The sequence below is a fragment of the Suncus etruscus genome, chromosome 14, assembly GCF_024139225.1.
Source record: "Suncus etruscus isolate mSunEtr1 chromosome 14, mSunEtr1.pri.cur, whole genome shotgun sequence".
NCBI classification, from domain to species: domain Eukaryota; kingdom Metazoa; phylum Chordata; class Mammalia; order Eulipotyphla; family Soricidae; genus Suncus; species Suncus etruscus.
Genome location: NC_064861.1, coordinates 48,091,060 through 48,104,689, shown reverse-complemented (window position 1 = coordinate 48,104,689; position 13,630 = coordinate 48,091,060). Strand labels below are relative to the sequence as shown.

Below are 13,630 nucleotides of genomic sequence, written 5' to 3'. Positions count from 1 at the left end.
CAGGCACAGGGGACCATATCAGATGCCAGAATTTGAAGCACCATTGGGTAAGCCGCTTGCAAGACAAATGCTCTACCGCTGTACTATCTCTCCAGCCCCAAAATCAGTTCACTAAAAAGACAACTTCACCATTAAAAATATGACACTGATTACAGACTCATACAATTTCAGCACAGAAATTCTGCCTATGTTTCCCAGATCTGTTGTATTCTGCCCAACTTTCTCAAATGGATCCCCCGTGACACAATAAAAAGTCAAGCTATATAGTAAAGCACAGATAACTCTTGGCTATGAGTTCAATTTGTAATCCTTTCATGATTATTCCCCTGCTCTCTGGAGGTCTTCTTAACTAAGTATATAGTAACTAGGATGATTGTTAATGGCTTGCCTCATTTCTGAACTAATCCAACCAGCTGATCAGCAAACACTCTTAAGTTGTAGCAGAATTTACCAATAAATTTTGGGCTATGAACACACTGAAAAAAAAACAAAATTCCTTGACACCACAGTAACTTTCTCTAACTTACATTCACATGCTCATAAGCCTGACCAAAAGTCAGGGAAATGTAAATTCCCAACCACTGGAGCCTGGTGATCGCTATCATGCACAAGCACACAAAAATCTACCCTTTTATTCTAGTAGTCCCTGACCTTGACCTTGACAGATACAAACCCCTTAAAATATCTCTAACTACCAACACCTGACAATGACATTTACCTTCTCCCAGAAACACAGCCCCAAAGAAGCAAAATATACTTAGCTCATACTATGAATACATCCTAAAACCATCCAACACAACTCAGAGCTTCAAAAGCAAGTAAATAGAGACTAGAGTCGGGCTAGATGGAAACAATTTTCCTATCAAATACTCTTCCAAAGCTCTATGATAAATTGCCCATTCAACCACTTGTGTCACATTCAGTTAAGCTGAATCACATTTTTATTTGCACTTACCTCTGCCACTCGGTGGGTGGAACTAAATCGAGGTGGTAAACCAGCCAAAACGCAGTGTTGGTGGGTAGCATTGAGATCATCTGCAAGAAATAACCAAAATTTAAACACATACTTAAACATTTGTTAGTCACTGTATACTAAGTAGGATGCAAAGTAAACAGTAAATCTATCATCCAAACAGAATGTCAATGACCAAGGAATTAACACTTCATATTCTTAAGTCTTTGTTAGATGACTATGTCTATACTTTATAAATTATTATGTGTATTATATACTGTATACATAAAATTATCAAAATCAGGGGCCGGGTAGGTGGCGCTGGAGGTAAGGTGTCTGCCTTGCAAGCGCTAGCCAAGGAAGGACCGCGGTTCGATCCCCCGGCGTCCCATATGGTCCACCCAAGCCAGGGGCGATTTCTGAGCACATAGCCAGGAGTAACCCCTGAGCATCAAACGGGTGTGGCCCAAAAACCAAAAAAAAAAAAAATTATCAAAATCATAACACTTTTAATAGTGAGAGGAGATGTTACTAATAATTATTCCAGGATAAAAGGTATAAATGAAGACTGTCCTTAACAAAAAGGTTTAATTATTAGGTTACTTGTGTGTGGTCTTATGATGCACACTTACCACAAAAGTTTACTATTTCTGGATTAAACTTCTTTCTCTTTCTCATTTATGTTAAATTCTACCATGCCTTAAAATAAGCCAAAATTCTTTTATGTTGCTTGAGGCTGACCATCTTTTCATCTTAAAATTTGCAGTGTTCTCTCCCCAGCATATCAATTTTAACCCTAAAAGTTTTCTGGGCAACAAACCTCAGCATGTTGCAAAACTTTCACTCCTGGGACTGGAGCGGTTGTGCGTGTGGTAAGGCATCTGTCTTGCCTGCACTAGCCTAGGACGGACCGCGGTTCGATCCCCTGGCATCCCATATGGTTCCCCAAGCCAGGAGCAATTTTTGAGTGCATAGCCAGGAGTAACCCCTGAGCATCACTGGGTGTTGCCTAAAATTCCACCCCCCCAAAAAAAAAAACCTGACTTCCATAACAGAATTCAACTCAAAATATTCACAGCCTATGAGTGGAGTAGGTAGTGAATTCATCAGAAGAAGTATAAGCCTACAACTATATGTAGTGATAGAGAAATGACCAAGGCCTCACATATTTTAAGAAATTAATGTGCCGTACACCAGGCCACAGCTACATGATCTGTGCTTAAGACAACTTCTATTACAAAGAGGATGATATGGCTGTACCCCAGCAATTCCTGATTTCCTCAATAGGTAATATAAGTTCCTTAAATAAATTAAAAGAAAGATAATGACTTAAACCAAGACAGAAAGGACACATCTACTACATGCCACTGGAAAAAAAAAAAGAATATAACTCATTTAAAATAATGTCATTACTCGGAACAAAGATCAAAGCTGTTTTTTGGTAAGGCTTGCAGCTGACCCAGATTTAATCCCTGACAACCCATACAATCCCCAGAGTCCTGCCAGGAATATTCCCTGTGTGCAGAGCCAGGAGTAAGCCCTGAACACTGTCATCTATGGCACAAACAAATAATAACAAAAGTAAGTATCCAACAAATAAAATTTGCAACATCCAGCATCTATTCAAATACTAAGAAGAAATGAAGGACGCAAAAGTAAACTATTTTATTAAATAAATATACATAAACACAATAGCATTTGACACGTGAACAATTTTGTATTAAGACCATTAATATCCTCACTATTAATTCATACAAATTTTTACTTCCCCAGACTTAACTAATAGCCTACAGTTGATGTGAAGTCTTAACAATAACATGTTCCATCAATTCCCATTATATGTTATATGGATGACATACTATTATTCTTCAATAAAGTAAGTCATAGAAAACATTATAAAGAAAATCACAAGGAGTCTACTGTAAAGGTCTTTAGCCTCATGTTCTCCAAGTTGAACAGTCTGAGGAGGAAAAGAGACTGAAAAACAGTTTTATGGAAATGAACCCCAGCAGTCCAAGCCATGTTGCTCAAGGATCAACATATTTCTTTCTAAAGACAAATCTTCCATATGTATGTATAAGTAATGAAGCTTTGAAATATAAAAATGTAGTATATAAAATCTTTAAATCACATTAAAATTAATAGTACTTTATTAGAGATTAATAGTCACTATCAAAAAAAGCTCAGTACAGTAGAATATCCCAAATAGAAACTACCCGCAATGAAGCGCACAAAGGGAGAAAATTCATAAAACAAGAAAAGGCATTAATGATCTATGGACAATACAAAGCAGTTGAACATAAGTGTAATTTGAATTTTAAGAAAGAAAAAATAGGGGCCGGCGAGGTGGTGCTAGAGGTAACGTGTCTGCCTTGCAAGCATTAGCCAAGGAAGGACTGCAGTTCGATCCCCCAGCATCCCATATGGTCCCCCAAACCAGGGGCAATTTCTGAGCGCTTAGCCAGGAGTAACCCCTGAGCATCAAATGGGTGTGGCCCGAAAAACCAAAAAAAAAGGAAGAATGACAGAAAAAATGGAAGAAATGATGACTAGAGAGAAAAATAAGAGCAAAGAACAATGCAACAAATTGAAAACATTAACAAATGAAGTATATATTAACCATATCAATAATCACTTAGATACCAATAAACTTTCATCCATCAGTTAAAATCCAGAGTTTGTCCAAATTGATTTAAAAAGAAAATCAGGATTTGGAGCTGGAATACAGTGGAGAGGGAGGGCACTCGCCTTGCATGTAGTAGCTGACTCGAATTCAATCCCCAGCATCCCATATGATATCCTGAATTTGCCAGGATTTCAGAGCCAGTGTAACCTTGATCACTGTTGGGTGTAACCCCAATTCCCACAATAAAAGTCAGGACCCTGAACTCACTCTAAATGAAAAATAAATAGAAGAGATGGGGAAAAGTAACACCATGCTAACATTAATTAAAAAAAAAAAACACCCATATACATGTTTTTAAGAGTTTACTTCAAAATAAGGAAAATGATCAGGGAAAAGTAGTCCATAATGGCAAAAGCACCAATTCTCCATATACATTAATATTATTTTTGTTTGTTTTGTGGTCATATCTGATGTTGTTCAGGGCTTACTCCTAGCTCTCAGCTCAAGAATCATCCACAGTAGGACTCAGGTACTGGGAATGGCTAAATGTAAGAAAAAAAATATTTTTTTGGTTTTTGGGTCACACCTGGCGGCACTCAGGAGTTACTCCTGGGTCTGCAGTCAGAAGTTGCTCCTGGCAGGCTCAGGGGACCACATGGAATGCCAGGATTCAAACAAGGGTCTGTCCTGTGTTGGACACATGCAAGGCAAATGCCTTAACGCTGTGCTATTGCTCTGGCCCCAGAAAAATTATGTCTCAGCAGTGTGTGTGTGTGCTTTGTAACAGAGCATCAAAATACAGAAGACAAAAACTAACAAAACAGAAAGGAGATATCAACTTTTATCCTTTGTTACAGTTGAAGACTTCAACATCCCCTTACCAGGAATTGACAGCTATATCAGGCAGAAAATAAGTATGGACATGGTTGAACTCAAGAACTATCAATAAACTGGCTATAAGTGACATCTAAAAACTATTGTATCAAAAAACAGTAAAATACACGTTTCCACACTCACATAGAATGAATATTCACCGAGACAGAACACACTTGGACTTTACTCCCACAAATTTAAAATAATATGAACCACACAGGGTCTGCTCACCGATGAGAGGTTTCAACTGTCATCCAGGCCCAGTGCTGGTCTGCAGGTGTTAAAAGATTGAGAACCACAAAGGAATTAAATAGGAGAATAACAGAAAACAGAGCTAGGAAATCTCCAAGTAGTTACAAGATTAAATAACAACCATATAATGCATATGTTCAAGAAGATCTATAATCAAGATTATTATCTTTAACCTTAGGAAATTAAAAGGTAAAGCAAAGTAAATCTAAAGTAAGCAGAAGAAATAATAAAGAGCAGTGCAAAAAGTCAATGAAATAAATCAACAAAACAAAGTTAGTGCCCTGATCACATCAACGAAATAAACAAACTTCTATCCAGACAAGGAAAAGAGGAAAAAAAATTTAATTTGAGTCTAAGGGAGAGAGAATAAGAGAAAAAAGTGAGTGTGCATGAAAATGGGGGTAGGGGGTGTCAGAAAAACTGTGGGAATAAAATGAACAAAAGGGAGAGAATAAAAATGAAAAACAATGGGACAGAAAAAAATGAAAGAAGCCTGGGAGCACCCCAGTCTTTAAAGTATGGTTCAGCCTTTTTCTCATAGGGTAGTTTGTAAACACAGCTGAGTGTGGGCTTGCCCAGGACCACTCCTGGATAAACTAGTGAGCTGAAATAGTCCAAGATTCCTGATGTCCGATGCCCTGTACTTAGCTCAATCCTCAGCCTGGACACTTAGCCTGGTCTTAGGAACTCAGCATTTCATCAGAACCTTGCTAGGAAGCCACACCCAGATGCCATCGTTTCTACCTCGTCTGAACAATACACTGCCTCTAATGTGGACATGGGAGACTGTACATCATATTTCAGAAAGCATACATTAATTCTAGTCATCCATTCATATGAAAGAAAAAACGTCAGAAATGATTGAGGAGAGAAATAAGAAAAAGAGCAAATGAAACAAGTAGAAAATATTAACAAACAAAAGACAAATTAACTCTAACAATATCATCTAGATGACAATGAACTACCTCCATCAGTTAAAAGCCTGAGTTTGTCAGAAAAGATGAAAATAAAACAAGACCCAACTATACTGAACTCACTCTTAATAGAAAATATACAAGCAAAATAAAGGAATGGGAAAAAATAATAATAATCCAGTGCTAACATTAATCAAAATAAAGTTGGAGTATATACGATGGACAGTAAATCACTGCAAATACTATAGATGGTAAAAGGAAATAAAATAATACTATGAACAGCACTAGGCCCACAAATTTGATGACCTAAATGAAATAAGCCAATTCTTTCAAAGACACAATCTGTCAAAATGCATCAGACCCAGAAGGGTTCACTGGTAAATACCACCAAATACTAAAGGAAGAAATTACATCAATTCTTCATAATATCTTCCAGAAGACAGAATTGGAAAGAATATTTCCTTACTTGCTCCAAAGGGTTGCAATATCCTAAGACCAAAACCAAAGACATTGTAAGAAAACTATAAAAAGGCAAAAATTGCAATCAAAATAGTAATATATTAAATTGTTTTATAGCATTTGAGATACTACAGTGGTTAAGGTGCTGATCTTGCATTCAGTGAACTGGGTTCTATCCCCAGAACAACTGGTCGCCTGAGCTTCACTAGTACAGAGTACAGAATCATGAATAAGTCCTGAACTCTTTCTAGTATAAATCCCTCTTCTCCTGAAAAACATCATAGGTCTAATGATCAAAAAGAACTTATACCATATATGGTATATTGATTCCACATGTAAAAATCCATTACATCAAAAGGCTAAAGTGAAGAATCATATAATCAAACAGATATAGAAAAAATTGACAAACCCCAATACAAATTTAGAAAAAAATTCTCAGTAAGGAACAGCTGGGAACTCCTTCAAAATGATAGTGTAATAAATACCATCAATAAAAAATAGTATTATTTATTATAATGAACAAACTTGATAGCAGGAAATGCAAATCTTTCCCACTAACTTTATGAAGAAGATAAGAATATCTCATCTCACTAATCCTTGTTTACTTTCACTTTGGTGATCAAACCTAGCAATGTTCCGGGGGTTACTCCCAACTCTGCACTCTGGAATTACTCCTGATCATGTTCAAGGAACCATATTTAATGCTGGTGATCAAACCCAGGTCAGGCAAGGCAAGCATCCTACCTATTGTACTATCTCTCCAGCCTTACTCCTTTTCAAGATCATACTGGAAGGGCCAGCCAATGCCATAAAAGATTTTTTTTTTAAAAAAAAAGGATAAAAAAAAATGGTTTGGTATTTTGTTTGTGTTTTGGCTTTTGGGTCACACCCTGTGATGCTCAGGGGTTATCCTGGCTTAAGGGACCACATGGGATGCCAGTATGAAACCACGGTCCATCCTAGGTCAGCCCATGCAAGGAAAATGCCTTACCGCTGTGCCACTGCTCCGGCTCCAAAAAGATGGTCTTGGAATAATTACATAATCACATGCAGAACCCAAAATTGAATCTAGACTCAGGTTTCAGAGTTTGTAATAATTTTCTTAATTACAAAAGTAATTTTTATAAGTTTTTTATAAATAGTTTACATAAAAGACACTACACAAAATCTTAAAAAAAATCATGACTTAAGTGTAAAATATATAAGAAAATACAGGGAAGACACCAGAAAACCCTGGAGAAAAATCTTTAGATACAATTAAAGGCATGATACATACAAACACACACACACATACACACACACACACACACACACACACACACACACACACACACACGGAAGATACCAAAAAACCCTGGAGAAAAATCTTTAGAAACAATTAAAGGCATGATACATACACACACACACACACACACACACACACACACACATACACACATTTACACACATTAGACTTTATAAAAATTCAAAGTTTTTTCACTGTTCTGTGAAAGATACTACAAAGATGATGAGAAAAAAAGTCAGAGTCCAGGATGTGGCTCAGGGATAAGGCTTGTCCCTTGCATGCATCAGTTTGATCATTGGTACCTGCCTACAACACACATTACAGCAATTCTAGGTACTAATAGGTATATTCCTCGACACCACTAACAAGTGTACAATCCCCCAGCACCACAATAAGTGTGACCTCCAAGTCTTGCAATAACAACAACAAAGACAAGCCACAGGCTAGAATAAAATAGCTGCCAGGGTTAGAGATGTGACTTAGGCAGCCGAACATACCTGAGGCTGCATATCTGATCCAAGGCACTGCAAAAACCTTAACAAAATATTTGCAAAGACACGTTCAGTAAAGGAATGTTGCCCACAATGCATATAAACAACAATAAAAACCTCTTAAAACTCAATAAGAAACAACTTTGTTTTTTAAAAAAGGAGGGTGGAGTCAAAAGACCTGAATAAACAACTCATGAAACAGAGACTGCAAATAAGCAGATGAAAATCGGCTTTAGAATTACTTGTCCCAGGACTGCAAATTAAAATAATGAGGGGTGTTTGAAAAAATATTCACACATTACACACCAAAGAAATGATATCTAAGACACATAAAGCATTCCTTATGCTGAACAACAAACAAATACCAAACAACCCTATGAAAAAATGATGCAGGAGATGAAAAGATACTTTCTCAAAATAGACACAAGACAGCCAATAGGTATATGAAAAAGTATTCAATATCACTGATCATCACAAAATGCAAATCCAAATGCCCATAGCTGTTACCTCATATGAGTGGCCCATGTCAAAAAGCATAGAAACAACCAATATTAATGCAATGCAAAAAATAATGGGGCCCTCGATCACTACTGGTGGGCCATGGTCAGGTTCAAACTTTATGGAAATTTGAAGAAAGATGTCTAAACTGTCAAACCACACAGAAAGAGACAAACATTTGCTCTCCTTTGCAGGTTGAGTGTAAATAAAAAGAAAAATGAGAACTGTTGCAAACTAGATTGCTATAAAAAAAAAAGTGAGGGGATGAGAAAAATTCGTTTTATTTTTTTTAAATCTCACCTCATTGGAGGGGTGGGAATAAAGAAGGAAAAGGGGGGGGGTCTGAGACAGTTCAGTCACACTTAGGATATTCTGGGCTAGGGCAATAGTACAGCAGATGGGCCCTTGAACATGGTCAATCATATGCATCTGAGCCTGCAAGGAGTGATCCCTTAGTGAAGAGCAAGGAGTCAACCCTTAAACACGAATGGGTACAGTAAAAAAAAAAAAAAAAAAAAAAGAGCATGGCTCTTTCATTTCATGGCTGAAATGAAAGGAGCAATCAAACCGTGAAAGGGCATGAAAATATTTAAATATGTGAAAGAAGTGAAAGAAGCCAATCCTAAAAAGCTGATTCCAAATTTCCCAAACACTATCTGGACATTCTGGATATGTACAAGTGTAGACAGTAAAAACACTGTAACAAATACTATATGATGCAAGTCTGGGAGTGTCCATATAGGAGGGCAAGGCTATGTGGGACTTCCTTGTACTTTCTACTCAATTTTGTTGTGAGTTTAAAAATGCCCTAAATATATACTGAAAAGTCTTAAGAAAAGTTCTCACTAGCTCACCATCTTAAGTACAATAGTATATAAAATTTATATAATATATACATACATATGTATATATACATATTTACAAAATATTCAGAATAAAGAAAAACAATTATAATACTTCACTTAATATTTGGTTGCGCAATTAACTAAGCATAGTATGATTTTAGGCACAGTGAACAAAATTAAGTGTTTACTTAATTTTTAGATTAGAGTATAATGGGAAAAAAGTAGATAGTAGGGGGCCGGGCAGTGGCGCTAGAGGTAAGGTGCCTGCCTTGCCTGCGCTAGCCTTGGACGGACCACGGTTCGATCCCCCGACGTCCCATATGGTCCCCCAAGCCAGGAGCAACTTCTGAGCGCATAGCCAGGAGTAACCCCTGAGCATCACTGGGTGTGGCCCAAAAACAAAAAAACAAACAAACAAACAAACAAAAGTAGATAGTAAACTAACCAACAAGAGGCTCTGGTGTGAAAGATGTGGAGAACCTAAAGGAAGGTTTGAATGTAAAAGATTATACAGGAGAGAATTGAACATTCAGAAGAGGCTGCTGCCTGTTCTGTATACAGAGAATCCTGGTTAAGTTTCTAGAATCCATATAGTCTGGAAGCACTATCAGGAGTGACCCCTGAACATGACCTGGAGTAGCCCAAATAACAAAAGAAAAAGAAAGGAGAATTTAACAAGTTTAAGAGCCAGTGGAGCTACAAGGCAACAGCACACTATTTCATACAGAACCTGCACTGGGACACTTAACTGCGCTGAGATCAGAAGAATGAGGATACTACAATCCTGATACCTCCTAGAATAGGAGAATCCAGGCAGAGAAAAGACTGTCCTGGGCCAAGCACTGGAATGGGAGGGAGTTTGTTACACTGAGGAAGAGGACAACTGTTACACATAGAGAGAGGGATAAAAGGCAGTGATGGTGGAAAACAGGCTGCTGAAGAAAGTCTGCTGGTCATGGCAAAAGAGTTGGGGTTTATTTCAGCACAGAGAGTGAGCCTTTAATAAGGGAGGTGAGCAAGATTTAACCTTGGAGCATGTTGGAGAAGAAAGTGGACTGAGAAGGAATCACTCAGAGCAGGACAGGCCATCAAGAAGAGGATGCAGTGATGCTCTTCAGGTGCAGACAGTGATTCATACTATGGGGACAGCTGGGGTCAATGCAGTTGTGAGCATTTGCTCAAAGACTGCATGAGTGAAGCGTAGTAAAGGGCCAACTCAAGAACAGTACTGGAGTTCGCCAAATGATGGCTGATGACAAGGTTATCTCAAAACAATACTGTAGGTAGGTGGTACTGCCAAAGGCAATGAGAGGTAAGGAAAACTACAAGGCTAAAACAGCCAGAGTTAAGAGTAGGAAGACAGAAAAAAGGCAAATAGAGAGAAACAAAGCTGAGGAAGTGTCCTGTGAGGCTGATAAAGAAATTGTAAAATGGTTCTCCCTTCCAGTCTGCCTTCTCTGAGATTCCAGTGAAGACAGCACTTGAGAATTTCTGCTTGATCCAAACTATTTTGTCTCCAATAGGTATCCAAGTTCAGGTGGTTGAGCACATGCTGAGCATGTACAAGGTCCTGAATTCAATCCCTAGAACCACATGGCCTCTGAAGCATAGGGAGCACCACCAGGCTGTCCTTATTAGAAGAAAAAAGAAAAGAAAAATAGAAAAGAATCGCCAGGCCAGATTCCCACACAAAGTTGAAACATTTTTTAAGAAATACATAAACACCACTCTTACTACCCAAATTAAAGATTTATTGCTCCTCTGTTATCACCACCATTGGGAAAAGGAATCATGTTAATAAAAAGATTTGTTCGGTGCTCTTTTACCACTGAGAAGCAACTAATCTGAGACCAGTCAACTGGCAAACACAACAATAAAAGTAATACTTTGAGGCATGTGTGTTTATTTAAATCCTTGGCAACTCTCAAATTGAACAGCTCATTTAAAATTGCTCCCAACTATCTCTAATCCATTCTGATTTTTAGAAGGAACCCTGTAATTTTCACACAAAAGCTTCTAATGTATCTAAAAACACTAAGTCCATAAAAGAAGATTCAGTTTTGTGATCTATACATCTCAAAAGCTATCCTAATGACCTTTCTAGCCTTAAAGGACTAATCCTAATACTGCATAGAAAAAGAAGACAAGAGAATATCTATTTGACTTACCTACTTATGAAGAGAGATGAAAATCAACAGGACTTGGTATTCAAGAGGAATCAGAGTTTATAAAATTTATAAAACAAAACAAAAGAAAAAGAAGCTCTCACTCTTTGCTGGCTAGATCCTTTGTGTTCTATCACTGGGTGAAGACAGTTCGAGGCATTCATTGTAGCGTGAAATCTCATCTCATGTATAGAAAATACCACAGAGGCAAAAGCATAATTTACGCCAGAGTGGTCAATTCATGCCTAGGACTTTCCAGGTTTTAAAACTTAGTCCACATGCTCAGAACCCATTCCCTGCAGACAAAGCAGGACAGCTGGTCACCCTAAATTTAACCCAGGCCTTCTTTCCCTGGTTTTGTTGTCCAGTGGATTATCAAAGCTATTTCAACCCAAATTTCTTAAAATAACAATCAAGAGCTTCGCTACAGGCATTGGAGCTAAGTAAGTGCAATACTAAAATCTAATCTTCCCAGCTTCACACAATCACTGAAGCTTTTCATTCTTACTCACCTGTCCATTCCCATCCCTCAATCTTAATATTTATGGCCTTATTTTCCCTAGACACGGGCGATCCATGACTGAGAACATTTTCAGAATTTAATAGCCAATAAAAGGGGGAGGGGAAGCTTCCTAGCAAGATGGCAGTATAGACTTAGGCTTCCAGCTGCCCTATTCCTAGATTTGCAATGAGACCACCAGGGACTATAAAAGTAGATTAAATACTAGTTTCAGCATTAAGTATGGGCCAAAGGTACCCAATAAGCCATAAGTTGAAAGGAAATGTGCTAACTACAAGAGAGAGGAATGATTCAAAGAGAGAAGAAAAGATTGGCCCATGACTATCTATTCTGAAAGAATGAGGATGCCTCGTAAATCTATCAAGCAGATCCTAACAGAAGTACTTGCCTTCTAACTCAGAAAGTGAGCTAGAGGACAAGGTGGTCTGAAGGCACAGAGAAAAAAGACCTTTGCAGCTGTGAAACAGCATTATATTCACACAACCTGTGGTATTCACGGACCCCCGGAATATGTTTGTTGTTGGCAGAAGTCACAACATTGATAACATTAAGAAACTAGAGCAGGGGAGGGGGAGAACTAGAGTAGAGGGTCTAGAGAAATAGCATAGTGGGTAGGGTGTGCCTTGTAACCAACCTGGATTAGATCCCCAACATCCCATATGGTCCCCTGAACGTGCCAGGAGTAATTTCTGAATTCAGAGCCAGGAGTAAACCCTGAGTTCCACTGAGTGTGGCCCAAAAAACAAAAACAAACAAACAAAAAGAAACTAGAGCAAACCTGGAGATTTACCAGAAGGAGTCCTAGGTCTGGCAGCCCCCCATGTCCCATGCTCCCTTAAGCACTGTAGGAGCAAACCCCTCAGCATCATCAGGTATGGTCTAAAACAAAGAAGAAAAGGAAAAGAAAGAGCAGCAAGCAGCTTAGCCCAGTTGGATCAAAGGCTATACCAGTTTTCTTGTACTGCAAGCAGATAAACAGCAAAAAGACAAAAACTAATGCTTCAACTATCTTGATTTATCAAGACCCTCATCTGGCTGAGAGGGTACATTTTCTTCCTTCCTCCTTCAACTGAAGAATTTGGTCAGAATCCATGTAAGTTTCTACATTTTCACCTTAACAATCTCAAGACCTGCTTGCCTATGTGTTAATTCTGATCCTCATTCTAAAAGGAACAGGCAAGGACATATTATCAGATTCAAAACAAAATAATGTACTTCAAGGAAGAAATGATTGAAATCATCTCTTCTGAGAAAGTTTTAATCACACTAACAGGAAAAGTTTATTAAAATTTCGTATATTAAAAAAAACAATGAAGAGAGGGAGGGAGGGAGGGAGGGAGGGAGGGAGGGAGGGAGGGAGGAGGAAGGAAGGAAGGAAGGAAGGAAGGAAGGAGGAAGGAAGGAAGGAAGGAAGGAAGGAAGGAAGGAAGGAAGGAAGGAAGGAAGGAAGGAAGGAGGAAGGAAGGAAGGAACGAAGAAAGGAAGGAAGGAAGGAAGGAAGGAAGGAAGGAAGGAAGGAAGGAAGGAAGGAAGGAAGGAAGGAAGGAAGGAAGGAAGGAAGGAAGGAAGGAAGGAAGGAAGGAAGGAAGGAAGGAAGGAAGGAAGGAAGGAAGGAAGGAAGGAAGGAAGGAAGAAGAAAGGAAGGAAAGGAAAGGAAAGAAGAAAGAAAGAAAGAAAGAAAGAAAGAAAGAAAGAAGAAAGAAAGAAAGAAAGAAAAAAGAAAGAAAGAAAGAAAGAAGAAAAGAAAGAA

At 38.3% G+C, this 13,630-nt stretch overlaps 1 protein-coding gene across 2 annotated transcripts in view; it reads right to left on the bottom strand.

The window, feature by feature from the left end:
- The window catches only part of FTO (FTO alpha-ketoglutarate dependent dioxygenase), a 428,549-nt gene that overhangs the window by 243,588 nt on the left and 171,331 nt on the right, over positions 1-13,630 (bottom strand). For both annotated transcript variants that reach the window (XM_049786073.1, XM_049786074.1), the window contains one exon: positions 956-1,035. In XM_049786073.1, the coding sequence (XP_049642030.1) occupies positions 956-1,035 (80 nt within the window). The remainder of the gene's footprint in view (positions 1-955; positions 1,036-13,630) is intronic.